The sequence below is a fragment of the Carassius carassius genome, chromosome 30 (assembly GCF_963082965.1).
Source record: "Carassius carassius chromosome 30, fCarCar2.1, whole genome shotgun sequence".
Lineage (NCBI taxonomy): Eukaryota > Metazoa > Chordata > Actinopteri > Cypriniformes > Cyprinidae > Carassius > Carassius carassius.
In genome coordinates, this window is record NC_081784.1 from 18024147 (window position 1) to 18047664 (window position 23518).

Here is a 23518-nt window from a genome sequence, read left to right on the forward strand (position 1 = left end):
AATAAAAAATTCAAATCTACTAAAATATGATTTAAATTAAAATGAAAATCTAAAAAAGCTAATTCAAAATATTTATATATATAATAGAACCACATATAAATAACAGTTAAATAATACTGGTAAGAATGAGGAAAAATAAGTAAATAACAACGAGCTCGCAAACTCTTATATTACACACTTGTTAAAAAAAAGTGCAAAACTATCACTGCTGCGGTACCATTTCAAAAAGTACTAATAAGTACGCGTTGAGGCACTTGTACATGTCATTGAAAATAAGGTATAATAGTATTTAGTCCTTAGTGTACCACCCCAGTGACAGATGTAATCAGAACTCTACAAAAATAAAATGAACTGCAACTTGATTTTATTGATGTTTCAGCAGACTGTCAAGGCCTGATTACACGAAGACGAATATTTGGTGTAATGATATTTTAATTTGAATGAACGGCTGTTAATGCAGCTGCTTTTAAATTATACAATGCATTCCTTGTTACAGGTACAGAACTTTTTAATCTTTATGATAGGTCTGGAACTAAATAAAATCCAAATTAAACCAAAACTTGTTCTGCGATTTTTAAAACAGGCTTTTATGATACCCTATATAGCATAGCACTCATTACTAGCCATAATGCATTTTTAGCCTCGGACTAATGGGGCCACATACCACCCACAGTCTGCTCACTGACCATAGGATGCATATCGCACACAAAACTTGAAAGCACTTTCTCAGTCTGATAAATTCTAATCCAACCTAAAACACTTTTCTTTTTTTTATCGCTTCACATCAAAGTCAAGTTTCTAAGGTCCAAGGCTGATTGAATGAGTGCTTTGATTAAATAATCATTACATTTTTCAACTTTTGCTAGAGACATCAAATCTGTTGCGTCTCTTAACAGGTCATGTAGATCAGCACTGTATATTCAGCTTTGTTTACTCAGAAATACAGATCACAACATCTATACATACATATTTTTGTGTTTTATGGCCAAACTTTCACTAAGAGTACCATAATTTGAAATAATTTCAGTCTATTATTGCTCTATCACCTCCTAAAATGCACACAAAAACAAATCAACCAGCAGCTGTCTGCTTTACGTTCAGTCAGACAATTTCTTGCAGTCCAGGCCTTTTCCAATGTGATTAAACATGAGGAGCAAGACTGTTTTTTCCTGAATCTTTATTGTTCTGCTCAACATCACCTTTCAGGTTCTGAGGCCAGTGTAGTCCATTTACTGCTGAAAATATATATTAGCAAAACCAACATTACACTTGCATGATGAACCAGAAAATATTCTGTGAATTCATCACAAAGCTAGTATTTTTATGATCAGCTAACCAAAACAAAAAACACCACTTCACAATATACTCTTGAGGGAAAAAAAAGAAGAAAGGCAGGTTGCTGTAAGTTTACATCTGCATTGTGAAAGTTAGGGCTGATAAGGAAGAAGACTGAGATATAATACAAATGGGGAGCTGAGAGAAGCTGCGTGGCTTTGGTGGGTACTTACAATCCCTTTTAGCCAACATCACCCAAAGTTCTTGGGTGGCTGGGTTACACAAGTACATAAACAAATCTCAGTGTGTCTAAAGTAATTCACACAATGTGGCACGCTCATCGGTCACCACCAACACAACTCTATTGCTTCACACGTTAAGCCACAAAGAACGTCAAACTTGGGAAAAATAAAAAATATATATATGAATTTATATATATTTCTCTCTATATATTCTATATTCTCTGAAACAGCAGGATTAAAAAGCTTATAACAACCAATCCAAGTGATAACCTGCAAAACGAAGCAGAGTCGAGTCCGAGGTTCTACCTAAAGGTCAGTCAGTGCACATAAAAGGAAAGATGCAAAAGACCGACAAGCATCAAATCTTTCCACGCAGGCTATGTAGTAATGAAGCAATTCTTTAAAATATGATCCACACGCATTCATTAGTCAATATATCCTCAATTAAAGCCAGTGATGATCCATAACCCCATACCAGGGGCTGCAGTGGTCTCACGTAGCCAAGTTTATCAACTGTATCCTGGCCTCAGGGCATTTGGCGTTAGCAAACCTCACTTGAATTCACAGATGACTTGAAAAGGGACCACAGCACGTATATGAGTCCATCTCGCAAAACATCCTCTGTTTCAAAAAGAACACCCACAGCCACCACAAAAAAAGTGAGAAAAAGTGTTTTTTTATTGTATGATGTGTTTTTTGTTATTGTTGTGTTTAAGTTTTTAAAAACTGGAACTCCATTCTTTCCCTCATATAATAGAAAAAAGCGTGTTTGTAATGCTTTTGGTTGTACTGTTTCTCCATTGTGTTGTGACTCTTGAAGGAACGTCCGTTGAATCTCTTGGTTTCACTGGGACAAAAGAAACATGACTAATGTCTTGTGTAGAAAAGGTGCTCTTTCCTCCGGTGGGATGGCTACCACGGGTCCTCAAGGTCAGCAGCACTCTGCAGAGAAACACCACAAAGAGAAGACCATCAGCAGGCAAAGCCACTTATCTTTGACAAATTAAATTATTAAATACACTACTGGTTAAACGTTTGTGGTTTGATTGATTTATTTATTTATTTTTTCATAAATCAAGGATGCATTATTGTTTAAAAGAGACCGGTAAAAATAATGTCACAAAAGATTCTAGCAAATAAATGCTGTTATTTTAAACTTTCTATTCATCAATCAAACAATCATTTATGTGTGTGTGTGTGTGTGTGTGTGTGTGTGTGTGTGTGTGTGTGTGTGTGTGTGTGTGTGTGTGTCTGTGTCTGTATTAAGCAGCACAATGGTTTTCATCATTGAAGATATCATTGAAGGATCATTGGATGCTGAAAATTTGGCTTTACCATCAATAATAAATTACATTACAATATAAAACAGTTATTTTAAATCGTAATATTTCACAATATTACTGTTTTGTTGTATTTTTGATCAGATAAATGCATTCTTACTAAATGCATACTGAGAAAAAAAAAATCTAAACTTGGACCTACAGTATGATTATTTAGCACAGGTTAAATCCTTTTTATTTAAATATACACTGAATGTTTCAGGATGTACAAACAATTATTCAGCAAAATATACGTTCTCTCAACGATATATTTGAATGTCTATCAAGTCCTAAACCTTTAAACTACAAATGAACATTACACATTTAAAAGAATCTTATTTTAATTTCACAATTATCCCCAACCTCAGGTTGAAAGAAAAAATGTATCACAAAAAGCCCTTTGACAGTGAGAAAACATATTACAACTGTCCCTGGTCTCCCATGCTCCATTACAGCTAACCATTACAATGATTACTCAACCCTGAAACCAGAATGGTGCAGTTCTTGTTTCTTTGTCTAATATTTTATTTGCAGTAGTAAAACTGTGATTTAATAATTTCTTCACTCGAGATCAAATAATAAACTGTTGTACAAGGCACAGACACAATTCAGAGAAGGAAAGGCAATGGGATAATCAGTTTTTGGATTATTATTTTTTTTTCCTCTACCATTATGTTATTTTCTACTCTCACTTCCCAGCAGACATCTGCATCCAAGAAAAGAAATATGCATGTGCAAAGCATCAACATGAATGATTGTGGAAAACTGATCCAGACCCTTGTAAAATGGCTGATAAGAGATTAGAGAGTAATATTTTTGGTCCCTAATATGATTACTTTAAGACACATCCAAGTAAGGCATTTCTTGACAGTAAGTGCAAGTCATCTGCATTAACAGACAGTAACATGGTTGCTTTGGTAATGAAAAAAAAATAATAATAATAATCTACAGGGCTTTGAATATTTAACAGGTAGAGTATAATATAACCATACTTTGACTGACAGTTTGGTCACACTGCAAACCAGCCACAAACCAACAACTAAATACATGCAAAATTCCCTCTACTGATGCATTCATAAGATCAGTACATATGGGGTAGATCTGGTGATTTTCCACCAAAATGTTCAAACAAACGGTTCAAAAATGTTCAAAAGTCAATCTTTCTGCAGAAAACATTAGTATTAACTAGTAATCAACTTACCAAATGAAACAGCTGGGCTGCATTAATCAAAGGGTGAACACACACATCATTATTTCTATTAATTTGTAGTATCCTCTTAATGTGCCTTAATGTTTGTTCTTACGAATACCATCCTTACTTTATACATTTGATCAAGAATATAGTAGTCAATTACAGCAGCTATATAACTGCAAACTGTTCATCTTGTTGTGAAAAACAGGTTATGGTTCTATAAAAAATGAGGGGTGGACAGAGTATAAAGCTTACTACACACCGTCACTGGCTATCACTGAGAATCTCGTCTACTCATCTCAAGCCAACAAAACATCACTGACTGAAGAGGCCTAGGGATGTCAAAAGCACCAAGATGATACTGAAAATTAAATATAAATGCTGTCAAACAGATCTGGTTTTACGTTAATAAAATGAGTCTATCTTTCATTAGTTTCTTTATTAATGTTAACTAGAATGATTGCTTGGAAATACTAGACTTTCTTTGAGCCATATTTGTAAGTGACCATACTATTTAAAAGTTTGGAGTTGAGAAGACATTGTAACGTGTTTTACTCACCAAAGCTGCGATTATTTGATCAAAAATACAGTAAAAACAGCAATATTATTACAATTTAAATAAACTTTTTTTTTAAATATATTTTCAAATGTCTTTCTTTCAGCAGCCTCTACTCCAGTCACATAATCTGTCAGAAATCATTCTAATTTGCAGATTTACTGATCAGTAAACTTTTATGATTACCATCATTGTTAAAAACAGTTATGCAGTTTAATATTTTTTAAGCATTTTACTTAAATTAGATTTTACTTTGGTATCAAAAGTGGTATCAAGGATCCTGAAATCTCTCTGCCACTGATATAGGCTACTGACATTTTGGTATCGTGACAACCCTAATGAGAAGAGTCCAAGATTGTAGAGAACACAATCTCTCTCTCTCTCACTCACACTCACACACACACACACACGTTCATGTTCATAGGTACAAACAACAGCACCGGTAACCAAATGCAGGCTTTACAACATGAAACCCTAGTTCAATTTCGCCAGATCTCACATTAAGCAGTGGCATCATCATCATCATGAGACATCGCTGAAGAGTTCATGACAGCATAAAAAGGTAATAAAATAACATGCTTGGGTGCTCACTAATCAAGTCTGATTGGTCATGCTTACAGGCTGATAGATCTCAGTTCATCACCTTGATGGGAAGTATTAGGAGCGTTTGTGATATGGTGATCTCAACCGCTGTGCTTTGGGGCAGAGGATCATTTGAATGAGCTCATTACATCTGTGATTTGAGCAGGATGTTTTACAATCAGCAGTAAATAAATGAGTGAAGCAGGTGAGTGGGGTGGAGAGAGCAAACACTCGGTATTGAGAAAGTAACAGGTGATTTGCAGATGATGGATGATAATACCAGGTATAAATGGGTAAAGTGAGCAAGGTGCAGAACAAGGCTACGCCTCATGATGAGATGAGTCCAATACATCAAGGGAAAGTTGACATTTCTACATTTTTATGGTAAGACCAGGGGCTAAATTTACTGCTGTCATCATACCAGTATGTTCTACACCTAAAAAGCTCTCTATTCATACTCACACCATCCTCTTCTCTTTGGGGGATCAAACAGTTGTACACCGCTTCAATAACACTGTGCCTGTAAAGAAAGACAACAGCCAAGATATAAGAAAAAATTTTAAGATCTATGAGTAAACTGGAATACAGGGTTTAAAGGTTAAAGATAAAGATTCAAGCAGGACAAGCTGGATTCTGGGTCAAGTCTACTTGGGACTAAATCAGCAAACTTTGTTATCATTCCAGATCCTTGAATATTAGACTCGTTATCCTGTGTCCCATAAAGATGTTGGTGCAGATGTGAACCTCTGTGTGGTTTGTAACCATGATAATTACTTACTTGCTGGCAAGGCCGCCCCCTGGTGGGAGACTGGGGATGCTTTCTTGGGACAGGCTGCTCATGACATGCGCCAGCTCAGGCACACCGTCTTCCCCTGCTTTCTCAATTAGCTCTGATTAGGAAACAGAAAGGATAAACCACAGGTTAAAGCTTGCTAAGTAAGTATTTGACTGCTCCATTTAAATGGAACACATTTAATGCATGCAGGACAACTTGGTGTATATGTGAACTACTTTATCTGTATGAAGAAATGAGCAATGCATTGTTGATATTGCTAGTGTAGAGCATTGGAGTTAACTGGTATTATATTTAAAAAGAAAAATGGGAGATAAAGACTTAAAGAAAAAAAAACAAAAACACAGAGGCAAGAGTGGGACTCTGGAAGGAAAGCCTGTGGCCCAGTTGGGCTGCTCTGGGCCGCTCTGGGCCTGTTGCCAGTTAGATGTTCAGCCAGCACATTCCTCACCAGAGCAGCAGTGCCGATGACTCCCTCAGGCCCTCTCAGCACCCAGCCAAACATTACAACAACGTTAAACAAACCTTTGCCCAAAGCTCAAGGCTAAGAGTTTATTTACATAACCCCCAAATCCCCACAAAACCAACAACCACTTGCCAGAATATATCCAATATACAATACAGCAAGGAAAGGCCAATGGAGAGAAAAAAGCAAAAAGAAAAAGTGTCAGGCTATCGAGAGATAATAAACTAGGAAGAGAGAAAGATTAAAGGGGTGGAGACAGGATAGCATGTTTAAGACCAGAGAATTTTGTTTCTCCATAAATGCTTGCAGCAAATCAACAGAAAAAGGTTTCATGTCATTAGATTTAGATTGAGCATTGCTGAAGGAAAGTTGTGTAGGAAACACTGATATAGGCAATATTTTGGATTAAAAAAAAAATATATATATATATATATATATATATATATATATATATATATATATATATATATATATATATATATATATATATATATATATATATATATATATATATATTAGGAATGCACGATCATGATTTTTCATGGCCGATTCAGCTACCAAATTTTTTTTTACAAGCAAACTGGCCGATTCCGATTTCCGATTTTTTTTTAATCTTTAAGCATCAAACAAGAAAGAAGGAAAGTGTGCATAAACAAGATGTTTATTTGGTATTTAATAGGCCAAACTGGTTTTTGGCTATTGAAAACAATAACCGTAACCATCTGAAATTAATGGCAGTATCTGCACAGTAAGCAGACTACATTCAATACAAACATAGATGGGACAGACATCAGCATTTAGCTTTTGTTTTTGAATTGGGTTGAAACTACATAGAACTGGCCTTAAATTAAAAGATTAACTGTAACCATGTGAAATTAAAAAGGCAATAACTGCATAGTTCTACAGTCCAAACACCACAATCAACACACATTCAGCATCAGCATTCAGTATTTTAGTTTTTAAATTTGGTTTTAAATTTAAAACAAGGTCTTTATCAGTGAGACTAAATAAAAGTATGCTATATAAATATTATTCCAAAATGTTAAAATCAAATAATGTTGGTGCGAATAAAACAAAGATGCAGTGTTTCATTCATCATTTCATTCATAAATATAGATGTGAATCATTACCCTACATTTTTTTTAATTGGATGAATGAAACACTTTTTCAGTGTGCTACAGCAAGTGATTTTAAAATCAAATTCAGTCAATATAATTTTAAGGTAAAATAAAAATAATCATCCTATACAGAACTGACGTTTACTTCTGGCTTTTGAAACATTTATGCAATTTCTACTTTACAAAAAAAAAAAAAAAATCAGCTTTGTCACGGTTTAGTCCGTTTCGTTTCTCATCTAACACGTGAGAGGTTGAGCTGAACATCCCTTCACTGTCTCTGCGTGTGCAGGGCGCAAACAGGTACAGTACGCTCACGCAGCTTCAGTGCACGCTGAAAAGGGACTCTTATTTTGTGCAGTCCGCTTCCTGCTATCTGTTCCTCAGACGTGTAGCTCTGCACTTCCAGTGCTGATCGGCTGCCCGTGTCCTGCGCACAGATTTCGAAATACTTCCACACAAGTGACATGATAGCGAATGATTACAATGCAGTCTGTGCACGCGGGCGCACTTCAGAAAAAATCGGCCGAAAAAAGACCAAAATCCAGCCGATTGCCGATCGCGTATTTTAAGCAAAAACCGTCCAGTTCCGAGTTTAATAGAGCAAAATCAGTCAGTTTGTTGATTAAATTTATATTTTATCCAGCTCTGATATTAAATATAAAGATAACACTAGTAATTGAAGTAATTTTATTTTGTATTTGACTACTATTTTCAATTTATTGAATAATAGTTACTGCTGATACACAACTCAGGAGTTAAAGTGGAAAAAAATCCTGAGCCTGAACTTTTTTTGGGGGGGGGGGGGGGGGGGGTGTTTGGAGAGAAACTCCACAGACAGACTTAATTCAAATATTGACGATAGTAACAAAAATACAGTAACAAGAGATTAAAGTGCTTAAAAAAATGGTAAACAGACTGAGATAGACATGAATCTCTTCAATGATTATGTTTGGCACCATTTATTTAAAAGTACTATGTCAAATAAACTTCTAAACAATAACAAGTGCTTAAAGTGCTTAAATAATTAAGTGCTCAATGTGCTTAAAGAACTGAACTGCTAAACTGAAGATTAGAAGTGAAATCAAGGCTATTATCATTTTTTTTTCTGGGATGTAACTCGCATGTTGATTTGAAACCAACAGGCTTGTGAACGCTCTTTCTGTCTTCTGCCAGTTTTCTACACAGGGTGACCAGTGGCTGAGAAAATCTGAATGACAAATCATTTTCTGCTATAAATGTGCGCACACGTATTTTTTTTAATCGCAGACATGGTCAGTTATAGACAACGGTGTGTCAGCTAATAGTTGCTCCCAGCTAGAGACCTGCACTCCCGCGGGAGTACCGCGGGACCCAGCGCCACCGAGTGCAGCGCGGGACAATACTTGACGGGTGAATGCGGACGCGGGCGGCAAGATATTATTGTGTGCGGGTTGAGGGAAAATAAAATTATTTGCGGGACTCCCGCAAACTGTAAATATCTAACAAAATAAAGGAACTAGAAACAAATAGACTTTTATATATAATAAAATAAAATAGACTTTGCGGAATGGGAGGATGCGGATGATACCATAGACAGCGACGCGTAATTCGATTCCGAAATAGCGATATATTTAAATGTCAAATTGGATGGATTAGAAGCACACAGACCGGATGATGTCCTCCAGTGGTGGAAAAGACATATTTCCGAGATTAAGCAAACACGCCATGTACTTTGTATTCCAGCTAGTGCACCATCGGAGAGGGCTTTCAGTATTTGCGGTCGCATACTGGAGCAGAGACGGATTAAACTGAAGCCCTCAACAGAGAACGACATGATATTCCTGCATGGGCACAAGTAATCGTACAGTTTTTTTTTAGTCAATTCAGTTTATTTTTATTTATTTATTTAGCTTAATATTTAAAATTGGTCTATTTTGTTATTGAGGAATAAGGATATTTTTATGTTAAATGTTTGAATGAATTGCTCAGGCCCCATAAGCTACTTTTCCTTTGAAACTGAAATAAATCCAGGTTTATTATTATTATATAATTTATTAGGCTATAGTATATAGCCTAATTATTATAGGTATATATTTTTTATTTACACTTCTTACTTTTTTTTTTACTGTATTTATATGTTCTAAGTGCCTTGTTCATGTTCATACTTTTAATTAAACGCAAATAAAACGAAACATTTGTTTATTTTCCGTTTCTTTTTAAATTTATATTCAACAGGGGAGCAAGTGAAAAAATAAGAGTAGCAGGCAGAATATGCAATGTATTAAAAAAAAAAAGAAAAACCGGCCGGGAGTGGGAGAAAATAACATTTTTGCGCGAGCGGGACGGAAAAATCCCTCCCGCGCAGGTCTCTACTCCCGGCAACGTCGTGGTAAGTTTGAGTGCACGGGCAGCGGCTCTATGACCGGAGTCTGGTGCTGCGTTACAGGCAGGTTTTAGCTCGCAAGTCACTATTTCAAACCACGACTAACGACTTTGTACCGTTCGATAAATTACATACGACTGTCATTCGCAGTATCGCCTTAGATTATGAACGCGATATTGCAAAGCTTGTCAGTGAACTATTATTGTCAGTGAATTAAATGCAGCTCCATCTGAAAGCAGGTGATGGAGATTTACTACCAATCACAGAACTTGCTTTACTAATGAGATGCGCATTACAGTCACATGCGATTTATTGTGGAGCCGTAGTGTCTTTATTCAATTGTTTTTATTTGTTCTATTACATGTTAGAATGTTGATATAGTTTCATCAGATGTATAAATCCTAGTCCTATGGTGGACAAACTAGGCATCAAGTGGCAGGCCAATGAGTTCTTCTGTTCCTCACCTTTCACACGTGACTCAAGGTACTTGTCCAACTCCACATCTCTCTTTACCGCCTCCTCTGACACCTGGGGTGCATGTGGCAAACAGACTAATACAATACTCATATTATCTCGACTTCCCTAAAGGAGAAAAAGAAGAAAAAACTAAATCTCACCTGAGGATAAAACATTCATGCCAAGTAGAAAGCAGTCATACAAGTGAGAGTAAGGAACTGTACCTTATGTAGACAGGTATCTACAACCTCATTGCACACTCTCTCTAGGTCATCCGTCACCTCCAGCCTCGATCGCACAAAGGCACACAGCTCCTCATTGCTCATCACATCCCAAATACCGTCACACGCCAGCACCACAAATTCATCCTCCGCATCTGACCGAGCGATTTCAAATACTTCAGGCTCTGGTGACACGAGCTGCTCTGTGGGGCCCTTGCCCTCTACACACTTGTAGTCATAGTCACCAAGTGCTCGGGATACAGCCAGCGATCCGTTAACCCTCTGGATCATCACAGAGCCACCTGCATTCTGTATACGCTCCTTCTCCCGTGGGTTGCAGGGCTTATGGTCCAGCGTGGAGAAGCAGACGTGCGCATTGCGGCAGAGAAGGGCCCGTGAGTCCCCACAGTTAATGAAGTACAGATGTTCTGGGGAGAGCAGCACAGCCACAGCGGTAGAACCGCTGCGGTCCATGCCATTTCTCAGGTCTGTGAAGCTGCGCATGTGTTCATCAATCCTCAGGAAGCCGGCACGGATACCTCTCTTCACAGCTTGTATGACTGGTGTCTCGGGTGCCGAAGCTCCAGCCTTCCGCAGTTCATCTGCTGACCCCGCAGCGACGATATGTTCCAACAGGTGTTTGGAACAGTAGTTAGCGACACGCGAGCCAGCATGCCCATCATAGACGGCGAAGAAGGACCAGTCTTCCAGGCCATGCGGCAGGCCTACGGCTGCAGTGTGCGCATCCTCCATCTCCACCCTCCATCCTTGCATGCTGCTGAGGGCAAAACGCAGGCCGTTCCCATTCCCATGCGCATTGTATTTCTCTGTTTTGGGCTTATCTAAAAATGCCCCCATGGCTTAGGCCACCGTCTGCAGAGACAGAGAAAAAAAAACCATAGTAGGTACAAAGGACGCATTGAAAACCATGAAAAACATTTTTGGGGGTTTACAGCACAAAAGAAACACTGAAACATCTTTTAAAAGCTTCATTAATATTTGTGATCGCTAAAGCTTAAATGCATAAGCTAACATTAAGCATCCCTTCACACTCTGTCAATGCTGTAAATGCATACCCAGTGCTGCTTTGGACATGAAGATTAGGGAAAAAAAACGCACATACGGTTCAAAAACACCCACTGCGGAGTGAATACAAAATGTGGACGGTTTAGTCTTAGTGCTCAATAGACATTTCTATTAAAAACAAACTCTGAGTGAAATAAACATGTAGAGATTCTTGGCCCTTTAGCCATAAAGTAGGTGTAGCTTCTGAAAATCAAACTGCAGCCCAGATAATTCAATTGCCTGTGTAGTGCTGTTTTGCTGCTATAGGAGTGTATCCTGCACTGCTATACAGAAAATTGCCCATTTATTTGTTCAGTAGGCGTATAAAAAAAAAAAGTGGAAAATCACCCAATGAGGATTTGTTTTGTGATAACGACTAGCTGTATGTTATACCTTACACATTTTGTGTCCCGTTTAAGAACAAATCATACGACCGGTGTGATTTTTAAAAGAAAAAGAAAATTCAGAATACATGACAAAATATAAAATTATAGAACTACATGTGAAAATCAGGTTTGAAAGATAAACTTCAGTTTTGTCCTCTTAATAAAGTTTAATAGCTTTCTATTTTAAATGTTTCAAGCTGATAAAGTAAAAAAAAAAAAAAATTATAATAAAAAGAACAATAATAAAGCATCTAAATATAGGGCTGGGCATCGAAATGTATACTTTTTTAGGCACTGACCGAATTGCCTCGATTCCATCTAAAAATATCTTGTCGTTCAGTAATGAATTTCGATACCTAAGTGAATAATCTTGTCAACGTCAGTGAGCTAATAAGTAGTGATTGACCGAAAGGTTTTTTTTTTTTTTTTGACAGTCAATGCCGATATCTTGGAAAGCAGGGGGTCTGATAACCGATGGGACGGTATGAAAATTTCATATCACGATTATAGTGACCAAAGTTATCACGATTATCAATATTATCACGGTTTTGTTAAAATGAGATGGAAATGTTCAAAAAGAACTGATACACACACTGAAAACATTTGAACAAGTTTTATTTTTTGAAAATCAACAAACAACAAATATAATTAGCAGCTATATGAACTTGTTTTAAGCATAAACATTAAATTAACATTAACATGGATCCCTGAGAGGTATAAGTTTTCCTAGTGCAGGTTTTAATGAACAGTACCTTAAATAAGAACATCAAATGCACACATAAAAACAACACAAGTAAAGCAATCTGTGCATCATGTAACAATACAACCATATGTAAACGGATCAAATGAACAGCAATGATTGGTTGTATGTCTGTTCTCATCTTCTAAAGAAAAAAGTGCAGCTGAGCTGACCTAACATTAGAGTTATATATGCATCTTCGTTCACTTGAGATTGAAATGCAAAAATGTCAGCATATTTACTTTGTCTGGTTTAAGAAGTGCTCTTTGAGGAGAGACAATATGCCCGCTGGCACTGAACACTCTCTCTGATGGAACGCTGGTTGCTGGGATGCACAAAAGCTTCCTGGCAACCCTGGCAAGGTGAGGCAGCTCTGATGCATGACCCCTCCACCACACCAGTGGATCCTCTTCTGCTGGAACTGGGGGCAGAGACAGGTAGACTTTGATTTCTCCTTTCACACGGTCTTCTAGAGTGGTTGGAATCTGACCCTCTTCACCTTTTTGCTGCCTTGTTGAAGTTATCCTACTCAGCAACCCGGCTAGGCCTTTCCCCTCCGATGCTGCTGGTGGAGGTGCTGCTGCTGGTGGAGGTGCTTTGTGGTTCTTCCCTGACTTGTGCAGCCAGCTTCACAGCTTCCTGGACAGTCGGTTTCAATTTTTGAAGCCTCAGACTCATCTAAAGCGCTCCTTTTGAAGCGGGGGTCAATGAAACAAGCCATGTTCATGACTCTCTTAGCCTTCTCTGGGTATCTGCTTTTGAGGTCTTCTCTCATTTAATTTTTCATCTCCTTGGTCAGGGATGTATCTGTGTCCTTTTCCTCCAAAACATCAGAAGTAATGTGGTCCAGGACAGGCTTGATTGCTGACAGCATTACTCGTGTTTCTGAGGCAAGTGCATCTGTTAACTTGCTCAGAGGTTCGAGGAGCTGGCAGTTATTTATTATCCATGACAGTTATTTCTGTATCCTTGGGCATTAGATGCCATGTTCCTCTTTCTCCAGCCAGTGTTGCACAGACTGGTTGCTGCTAAGAAAACGCTCAACCATCTTGTGTGTAGATGCCCATCGAGTCACTACATCATGAATTAGAGCCTTCTGTGGCATGTTGAGGGCAGCTTGTTTTTCCCTCAGTTCTCGCCTTTTCTTCCAGCTCCGTGAAAAGCCCTGGACCAGATGACGGCAGGCCTTGACTGCTTTTTCAACTCTCTGAATTTTCAAAGCCTTTGAAATGGCCAGATTCAAATTATGGCCAAAGCACCCAAGCCACACTTCTGAGAAATCTTCAAATGCCTTTATCATGTTTGTTGCATTGTCTGTGGTTATGCAGACCAGGTCTTTTTTGTTGATCCCCCATTCTTCCAGCATGTTCTCAAAAAACTCGCTGATGTTTTGAGCTGAGTGATCTTCTGGGAAGAATTGAGTTGAGGCAGTTTGATTCCAGTTGCCAGTCTGGGGTGAGGTAATGGATAGTGACGCTTATGTAGGGTTGACCACCACCGCTTTCACTAGTCCAGAGGTCAGTAGTTGCAGCAAACCATGTTCCTTGAGCTAATTTTTTTACAACAGCAGCTTTGACCTGGTTGTACAGGTTTGGTATTTCAGTTTTGGAAAAATATTTTCGTGATGGCACTTTGTAGTGTGGTACAGCAACTTTCATCAGCCTCAGAAAACCAGGCCTCTCAACAATTTGAAATGGCATCATGTCCTTTGCAATGAAAAATGAAATGGCTGCAGTGAGGTCTTGTGCATTTTTTGATGTGGGTGCATAAGCAGTCTGCCTTTTAAATGCTTGTTCAAGTGTCTGTGTCACAACTGTAGATGAGGAGGGAGTCGAGGGACCAGAAGCATCACTAGGTTTGCCTGCTGCACGCCCACTCTGTAAACAAAGAAATAGCAAATGTATTCTTATTATTAATGATAATATTATTCACTCATGCATGTGTGTGCATGACCGAATATTATTAATATAAATAATATTAATAATAAATACATTTTTCACACACACACACACACATTAAATGAACAAATATGTTGGTTGGGTGACTAAACTATTAAAATACTTATTATGACCGTTATATATAAATAGCAACGCATTATAACACAGCGCGCCTGCATGTCTAGAATCACCGCGGGCGCGACCTCTGGTTTCATTCATATGTACGTCTTGCGTCTCAGTTTTTGATTGTATTGAAAATCAAATCAGAGTAATTTAATAATACTACAATAATAAATGTTGAAGTGATCATATTGTCTCGACGATTGTTTCTTACACTCACTGTAACGTGCATAACTTAATGGATTTAGAAACCGGTAAGATTTAAAAACATTCATCACAATTCAATATGTCCCTGAAAATATTTCTGTGGTAATGTTTGTCCGTTATGGCTCAAAGCCACTTGCTGTAATGTTAAACCTTTTTCACAGAAGCTTTGCGTTGAATCACAAGTGAGATAATGAAATAATATTTAATCTCTAATCATTATTTTTGTCCACTTATTTGCCCAAGTTAGTTTTGGTACTGAGGTATAAGTTAACTCACCTTGCATTCGCTATATAAGAGTGGGTGGTTGTCACGAAGATGACTTAGCAGATTCGACGTATTTCCCCCTTTTGCAGCGATTTTCCTCTTGCAAGATCTGCAGACAGGGTGCCCATCCTCGATTAAATTGCCGTCAGGGCTCTTGTAATATCCAAAATACGACCACACCTCAGATTTTGTCCTCTTGGATGGCTGAAAAATCTCCCGTGCGCTGTCACTGCCTTCCGCCATGTCTTCTCATGCAAAACTCAATGTTGCATGCGCGCTGCAGCGCGCGCCTGCGTCAAACTGATTCTGGCTGGACAGGATTTATCGCGAGTTTTCAAAATCACGATAATCAAACACGGTTGTTATGGTAATTAAATTTGAAACGATAATACTAACCGTCAGGACATTTTATCGTGGTTAATCGTAAAACCGGTAATCGTCCCATCCCTAACCGATATAAAACCTTTTTTTTTATTTTTCATATGACAATGGATTAAAAAAATACGTGTGTAAAATAGACATTTATAATTTAGATGACAAAGTATTTCTGACAAACAAAATATCATTTAAAATGAAGTAAACACTGTAACCAACAGGGCACTCAGTATTCTGGGATGTTTGTGTGCATTGAGAATCATATTTTTCAAATGAAGCGAGGGTAACACTCATTTTACATGAATTGTAAATGTCACATCATGAAAATGTCAGTGGGCAAATGCATAAAGTGCAGCATAATTTGAAATCACGAGTTTAAATTTTCAGAATCAGAATCAGAATGAGATTTTATTGCCAGGTATGTTTACACATACGAGAAATTTGTTTTTGTGACAGAAGCTCCGCAGTACAACAGAATGACAGCAACAGAACATAAAACACATAATAAAAGAATATAAAAATACAAAAAATACAAATAAGTAGACAAGGAATGACAATATACAAATTGACAATTGTAGGCAGGTATATTACAAAAATGCAGTTATGTATGTACATGTATATTATGTGCAAAATTTAAGTGTATACTAAGTATGTGTGTTAGATAAATTAAGTGTAAGTGTATTTTAAAGCATTTAATTCACACAGACCGACCGTCACACAGAGAACATGCGATCATGCTGGATACATATGCACACTTCACAAGATCTCACAGCATGATTAGACTAAGTTTGCAAGGTTTGTGAAATTAAATATTTATTAGTCATTCAAAGATTTGTTTAAATTATATAAATGCTGTGACGAGTCAGCTGCCTCCTCCCTGATTATCATCGGCACCCCGTCCTAAATCGTTGCCCTTCACCAGGCTCCCGACAGGAGTGGGTGTGAGAGAGGAGGGGCGCTGGACGAGCCAGGGCTGGCGGCGTGTGATGGGGCACACCTGATGTGAATGGAGCCTCATCACCGCCGCTGTTTAAAAGCCCAACGTGCCTCTCCTCAAGAGACCGGTCTCTTCCCAGTGCATGCACACTGGTGTCCTCGTGGGTCCAGGAAGGGTGCGTTGAGGGATTCCTCACCAGAGACGTGAGACGCCGGACCCATGATCTGGACGAGAACCACACCCGTTTACATGACCAGGATGCCAGGCCGTCCATCCCCTGCAAGCGCCGTGGCCGACGAGCAGGATGCGACCGCTAGAAGAAGCCGCCACCCCTCGCACGATGGACTCCGCCCCTTACCTGGACCCTTCCTCCATGAACACTGCCCGACCCATTCGAACCCCGCAGCACGACGAGGACACCAGATACCCTGTTTATTTTGGACACTCTCCCCCTTTGGCCACTTTTATTCCCTCTTACTTTATTTTCTGTTAATAAAAGCCTCTCCGAGGCCTGACGCCAAGCCCACTGTGTCGGTCGTTGGCTCCTCCCATTACTATGCATATTTGCGTAATGCTGAAGGCAAACGAGCAAAAAAAAAGAAAAAAAGAAAAAAGAAAAAAAAAAAGGCAAAAATATTATAATGTTTGCTTTTCTATTACTAATAATCTATCTGATTATTAGAACATTAACAATATCACTTCAATACATAATTTACAACAACATAACATTTTCTTAGGAAACAATCATTATACAAAAGCATACAAGAAACAACTACAGTAGTAATGAAAATCATATACAATCTTTCAGTTAAATCAGTAATAAAAAAATTCTAAAATTCTTCCAGGAGAGACTTATAAAAATGTCTTGTGTTTTTGTTTTAAAATTAAAATAATCCTCATCCATACTGGCATTTTTTACTGTGTTTCAGAAAAGATCTCTGTCAACACCACATGACCAAAAATGCATGCTATTTGACCATTCATGCACACTGTAGCATCATGCTACACAAGACGGTTTAAAAGATTTAGACTACGCTTTTAATCAAAACTCGCTTTAAATCACTATTGTTTTTAATAACTTCATATTGCAATCTAATGTGGGTATTGGCCATATAATGTTGCTGAAATATGTTATTTGTAGCCTTTTAGTGCTTTAGTGTGACCTTAGTAGGGCTTATTATTCACCTGTTGTACACGCACAGTCCGCGCGGTTTCAAAAAATGCCAGCACGCAGGGAGAGTGCGCGGCTGTCCGCAAGCCCTCTTGTTGACGATCATTTCAATGCAGACGGTGCATGGACATGGACGGCCTAAGTATATTTTGGCCTTTATCAGTGGCGCATGAGATGCGATGACAATGTAAGTGTCATTGCATTATAATTTTTTTGTTAGCCCATCCAGCTGAAGCCACTAGATGTAGCGCTGCTGCGATATTCTTTCAAAATATTGCGGAAAAAGAGAACATCAATGTGGAGAAGATCTGGTTTACATCAAAACTGAAACCAAGCCGATCACACAGAACGCATATTTTGTGCATTTTCTAGAGGGACATCATCTATCACCATTGCACTCGCGTCTTGCACAAGACAGTAAGTTCAACTTTTTAAAAACATCTCTCGAGACTTTAAGGTGGGTTTTTCCCCATCCCACTGCCTCTCATGTTTTTAAATGAAAAATGTACTCTGTGTGATTGGCTTTCCACACTTTGTATTAAACTATGCATACATAGATGATGCTGTTTTGTTTATAGTTGTTTAAGCGACTTAATTATAATTGGTTTATAAACATTTTAAATAATATTTACTTCACAGTCATGTATTCTAATGCTTTGAATAAATGATCACTAGTAATATTTTCCTCGATGCACCCACTTGTGGCCTCAGGAAAGAAGCCAAAAGATTTTTTTTTCACCCTAACTGAAATTATGCATTTTAAATTCAAATATAAATTTGAATTTTGATAATATACAAGTTCAAAATTCGAATGTAGTTTTTCAGCCATTTTGACAGCCCTAGACCTTAGTGAATTTTGTGTCAGTATGTCATAAATAGAATGAGGCAACAGTTTACTGTCTGGGATTTGTTGTGTTGCGCCACACTAGTGTAGACAGCATCACTGATTATAATGGGTTCTATGGTATTTTGTCACATCGCGCCGAGCTGCTTGCATCCGGTGTAGACACAGTGTTATTCATCACAACAGTAGTGTAACTGCAAGTGATGTGATTGCAGAGATTAAACTTCTCACCCAGCAGGAAGACAGGATTTGCTTTCCTCAGATTAACTGCCTGTTAAGACACAAATTCAAGCTGGTACATGTAGCTGTCTGGACTATTTTCCAGATGAATCATACTAGACAGTAACACAATTCTAATCATATTTATTTATTTTTTATCAAAACAGAATTTTGCTTGTCTTTTGCTGAGATGAGCCACTTGGTAACCGTGGTGAGAGTAACAGATACATGGAAGCTCCATTCAGAACCTATGCAGCCATGCAAAACCACACATGCTAAAAAAACAGCTCTGATTCAGTGAAGAACAGATGAATCCAAATCTATTTACAGGATAGAGTGAAAGTGACCCTAATTACTCATGCTGTGGTGACCTCAGTATCACCGGTTTAATGCAACAACGCTAGCAGAGTTCTGGAACTCAGAGCTCACAGTCAGCCAACAGTGAAAGGAGGTCAGCCACGCTGCCAGATCAGTCACACAACAGCTCTTTTTGACCACAGGTTACAGCTTCAATTCTCAGCAAACATTACATGTGGACAGAATTTCTTTTTTCTTTTTTGCAATTCTAAGTTGAAATGAGGACAGATAGTTAACTTGCAAAAAAAAAATTGACTCCAGTTCTCTGCTATTCAGGTGCAAACAGACAAAACTAACATGCCTTTCAAATAACAAACAACAAGAATGGTGGAGAGAAAGAAGAACAGTTCATACAGTCCTATTTTCTTTTCAAAACCAGACTACACTGGTGGTGCTGCTTGTTTGTATACAAGTACAAATATACTTGTATACAAAGTATATATATACACTATATATATTATGTATACAAGTTATGTATATATTATGTATACAAACAATATATATTGTTTGTATACAAGTATATATATATATATATATATACACACACACACACACACACAGTATATATATGGGTGTAATGGTATTTGTGGATTAATGCGTATTGGAGACGTGAACCATTTTAAACGATTCCGTTCGATTCGGTGAACAGGTTCAAGAAGATCCGGTTACATCGAATGATTCGTTCGCGAACCGGATATCACTAAACTGCAGAGTTTTGAACTCTCATAACAGACATGGAAGAGAAGACAATGATGAATAAAGTCGCAGTTTTTGCTATTTTTGGACCAAAATGTATTTTCAATGCTTTTTTTTTTTTTTTACCCTTTATTTACCCTCTTATGTTACATTGACTACTTTGATGATGTTTTTCTTACCTTTCTGGACATGGACAGTAGACCGTACACACAGCTTCAATGGAGGGACTGAGAGCTCTTGGACTAAATCTAAAATATCTTAAACTGTGTTCTGAAGATGAACGGAGGTCTTATGGGTTTGTAACGACATGAGGGTGAGTTATTAATGACATAATGCACATTTTGAATTTATGCATAAAAACAACTGGATGGAAACATGAATAGGCCTACTGTTACATTATGTTTAGAATTTATATTATATTAATGTAATTCAATTTTTATATTGTTCATTCTGTTGAAAAAATGTTTTATAAAAATACATTGAAATTGCCAATAAAAAATATATATTTTAAGTTTGTACAGATGGGTTTTGAGGCATTTGATGAAACTTACATTTTAAATGAAAATATGAAAATGTTATTTAATAATTTTTTGCAAAAATAAAGGACAAAATATGTTTGCAGTTACATATTAACAAGGTCATAGACAGGTTTACTTAATAAAAATAAGAGTAACAGAAAAAAACATAGCTTATATTGTTGTATTACTTTCGTACCAACCGATGGGGTCAAAAGTAACAATGTGCAACTTATGTTCAAAGTGAAATTATACTCTTTCTGAAATTATAAGTCTTTCTACAAAAAACCTCCTGGTATTGATATACCACACGTCTGAGTTACAGCTGCAGTAGGTAACTTTTTTTGTGTTTAAAATTTACAAAATGTATATAATAAGCGAGTACACCATGAATACATTTTCCAAACCGTGTTTTTAGCCTGTCCTGAATCAATAGGGTACACCTATAATAAGTGTTTATATTCTGACTATTTTAGATTGCTTCGGGGGTACCGCAGCGGAGTTACCCAGTACCTTTGTGATTCTTCATAGACATAAACGGAGAGAAGTATCTCCGGCTACAATGTTCTAATGCAAGATGCAAGCAGTTCTGTTTATTAACCGCTAGAACATCAAAAGTTACAGACTGCAGGTTTACTGGCCACAGCAGAAATCTATATCGGTCTACAACATTATCTTTTAAAATTATGTTTTTTTGAAAAATGGTACTTTCGCCCCTGCTCTCCCCTACTTTACAAATGACATTGTTGTTACTTTATAAAGAATGACCATACAGTCATTCACAGAACTGATTAAAGACAGGGACAGACAGCACTCATTTTTTACTAAATATCAGAGAGATTGACAGAGATACAGTACAAACATTATGTGTGGTTTTGACCCAGATCATGAAATACATTTATTAGGCTTAGAGTAAGGGAAGATTGGGAAATGAGGCCATCCAAGGAGTGTGTGAAAACTATCGACTTAATTTTAAATATTTTGTAATGTTCTTTAAAGTTATCCATAATTTTTAGTGGCTCTTTTGTTTTTGTTTAAATAAGTATCAGTTCTGGCACCGTTTAGGCACCGGCACCGTTTTAAAAGTATCGAAATGACACCAGTATCGTAAAAAACCCAATCGATACCCAACCCTACTGCGTACTGCTGCAAGCTGCAATAGATGCATTTTGCAGCATGTTAATAATTAATCAATTAATAATACAATTGATCATGGAAATGATCAAAAATTTACATCCCTATTAGTAACACATATGTCTTCGCCACAGCGCAACAGTGAAAAGAGAGCCCTTTCAAACACGTTCCGAACATTATTTAAACGACACCGGTATTGCGGTATTTTAGAAATTCATATAAGAAAAATAAACACCGCTATTCAGTATAAACCGGTATACCACCCAGGTGTTTTTTTGTGGAAAAAAAAAAGTTTCAAACAGTCCTCATCACTGCAGCGCTGACACACACCTGCTAAACGGAGCTCAGTTGAGCAGCACGAGAGGGATAGAAATGACGAAATTACATATTTATGAACCTATGAAATGTTTTATTTTTTATTCACCATGTTTTATTGTTACCTAATTCTGTGTTTTAACATGTCTAATTATTTAAATGCATAAAAACAACTTACATTTATTAAATTTTTTCTTTAAAATAATAAAAAAAATGTTTTTCCTCAGAAATTCTGTTGTGTATTTGCATTTTTCTGGTTATCAAATGAAGGCATAAAACATTAATTTAATTTATCTTTTAATTATTGAAAATTAAGCAAACTTTATTTTTTGGTAAACAAAGGGGATTTAATACAAAGAAATAAAACGTGGAATAAATGTTGATGTGATTTAAACTTTTAAAAAATTATGTTTGATTCTTTTAGTAGTAGTAGTAGGCCATGAACATTCTGCTGAACATTTATGGCATACACTTGTCTTAACATAAACCGGCATAAACTAAACTGGACTTTTATTTTTACGGTTTGACGCGAATACCTTTACAGTTCTTTGTATGTGATGACGCTAGTTTTACTCAAATCAAATGGTCGAATGCTCATGAAGTGACTTTCAGAACAGTTCTGGAGATGTTCCTCATTTAGTGAGACAACAGAAGCTGAAATCACCACGAGCGTCACGCACGCTTCCGTGTGTGTAATGAATGAAGCCACGCTTCTGCGCCATTCATTAACACGGACACGCAGAACATGCAGGATTAATATTTAAATAGACTTTTCCGGCTTAATATTTGGGTAGTTGACGTGACGTGGAAATGTGCAAATGTGTTAGTTTGTGTTTGTATCCATGCACTCGCGACAGACTTTACTTTCACTTTGTGTTCGTTCAATTTCAAAGGCAATATGTTAAGTAGTAGTTCAAATGACTACTTATTGGTTGAATATGGTACAGTTTGAACCAATCTGGGCTCGGGGGTGGGACTACACGTCAACAATCATTTCTGTTTGGCTCAGAGGAACGAAAGCATTGATTTCTTCTGACGAATCAATGTTGTCAAAATGTGATGACGTAATCACGTGCACTACGGCGCCTCTGAATATCCAAATGAGATAAATAGGATATCTCCGAAACATGGAGAATCTCTGCTTTACATCACTTTTTAAAGCATTCAGATTGGATTACCGGTTCAAAAGTTAAAAAACAACAGTTATTTTTAGCCGCGGGCGGCTATATCGTCTTTGAGGGTTAACTAACCACAAAAACACTTCCTTCAAGTCAGGCAATTATGCATTAGACTTGTGCCAGTATTCGGTAATGCGATATACTGCGGTGATTAAAATGCACAATATTGTTATCGTGGGCACTTCTAAATAACGTGAATAAATATACATTACATATTAATCCGAATTTGGAATGCATTTTAAGAATAGTATTCCCATCAGCTGCTTAAAATGCACAACATCGCTGTATCTTGCTTGAAAGATTGCATGCGCTCTGATGTAAACAAGCACGCAAGAGAAGCACATGGGGGAATGTGTGAGAGACGCGCTGAATGAAAGCACATTCACTCTCTGACAGCAGATGGCGCTAAACGCAGCCCTTACCCTGTAAATGGTAAATAAAGCAGCTGTTACTTTCTAAAACATATTTAAATAATCT

The 23518-nt window shown here is 37.4% G+C and overlaps 1 protein-coding gene across 4 annotated transcripts in view; it reads right to left on the reverse strand.

Moving 5' to 3' along the window:
* Positions 1-2177: 2177 nt before the first annotated feature.
* Positions 2178-23518, reverse strand: part of ppm1ba (protein phosphatase, Mg2+/Mn2+ dependent, 1Ba) — a 42318-nt gene continuing 20977 nt past the window's right edge. For 2 of the 4 annotated variants that reach the window (XM_059517733.1, XM_059517734.1), the window contains exons 2-6: positions 10586-11455; positions 10370-10487; positions 5945-6056; positions 5629-5686; positions 2178-2459 (exon numbers count right to left, since the gene is read on the reverse strand). In XM_059517733.1, coding sequence (XP_059373716.1) covers positions 2430-2459; positions 5629-5686; positions 5945-6056; positions 10370-10487; positions 10586-11440 — 1173 coding nt within the window. In that variant the 5' untranslated portion in view covers positions 11441-11455 and the 3' untranslated portion in view covers positions 2178-2429. Of the gene's footprint in view, positions 2460-4037; positions 4055-5628; positions 5687-5944; positions 6057-7862; positions 7971-10369; positions 10488-10585; positions 11456-23518 lie in introns of those variants that run through there. The other 2 variants (XM_059517735.1, XM_059517736.1) reach the window with 2 other exon arrangements.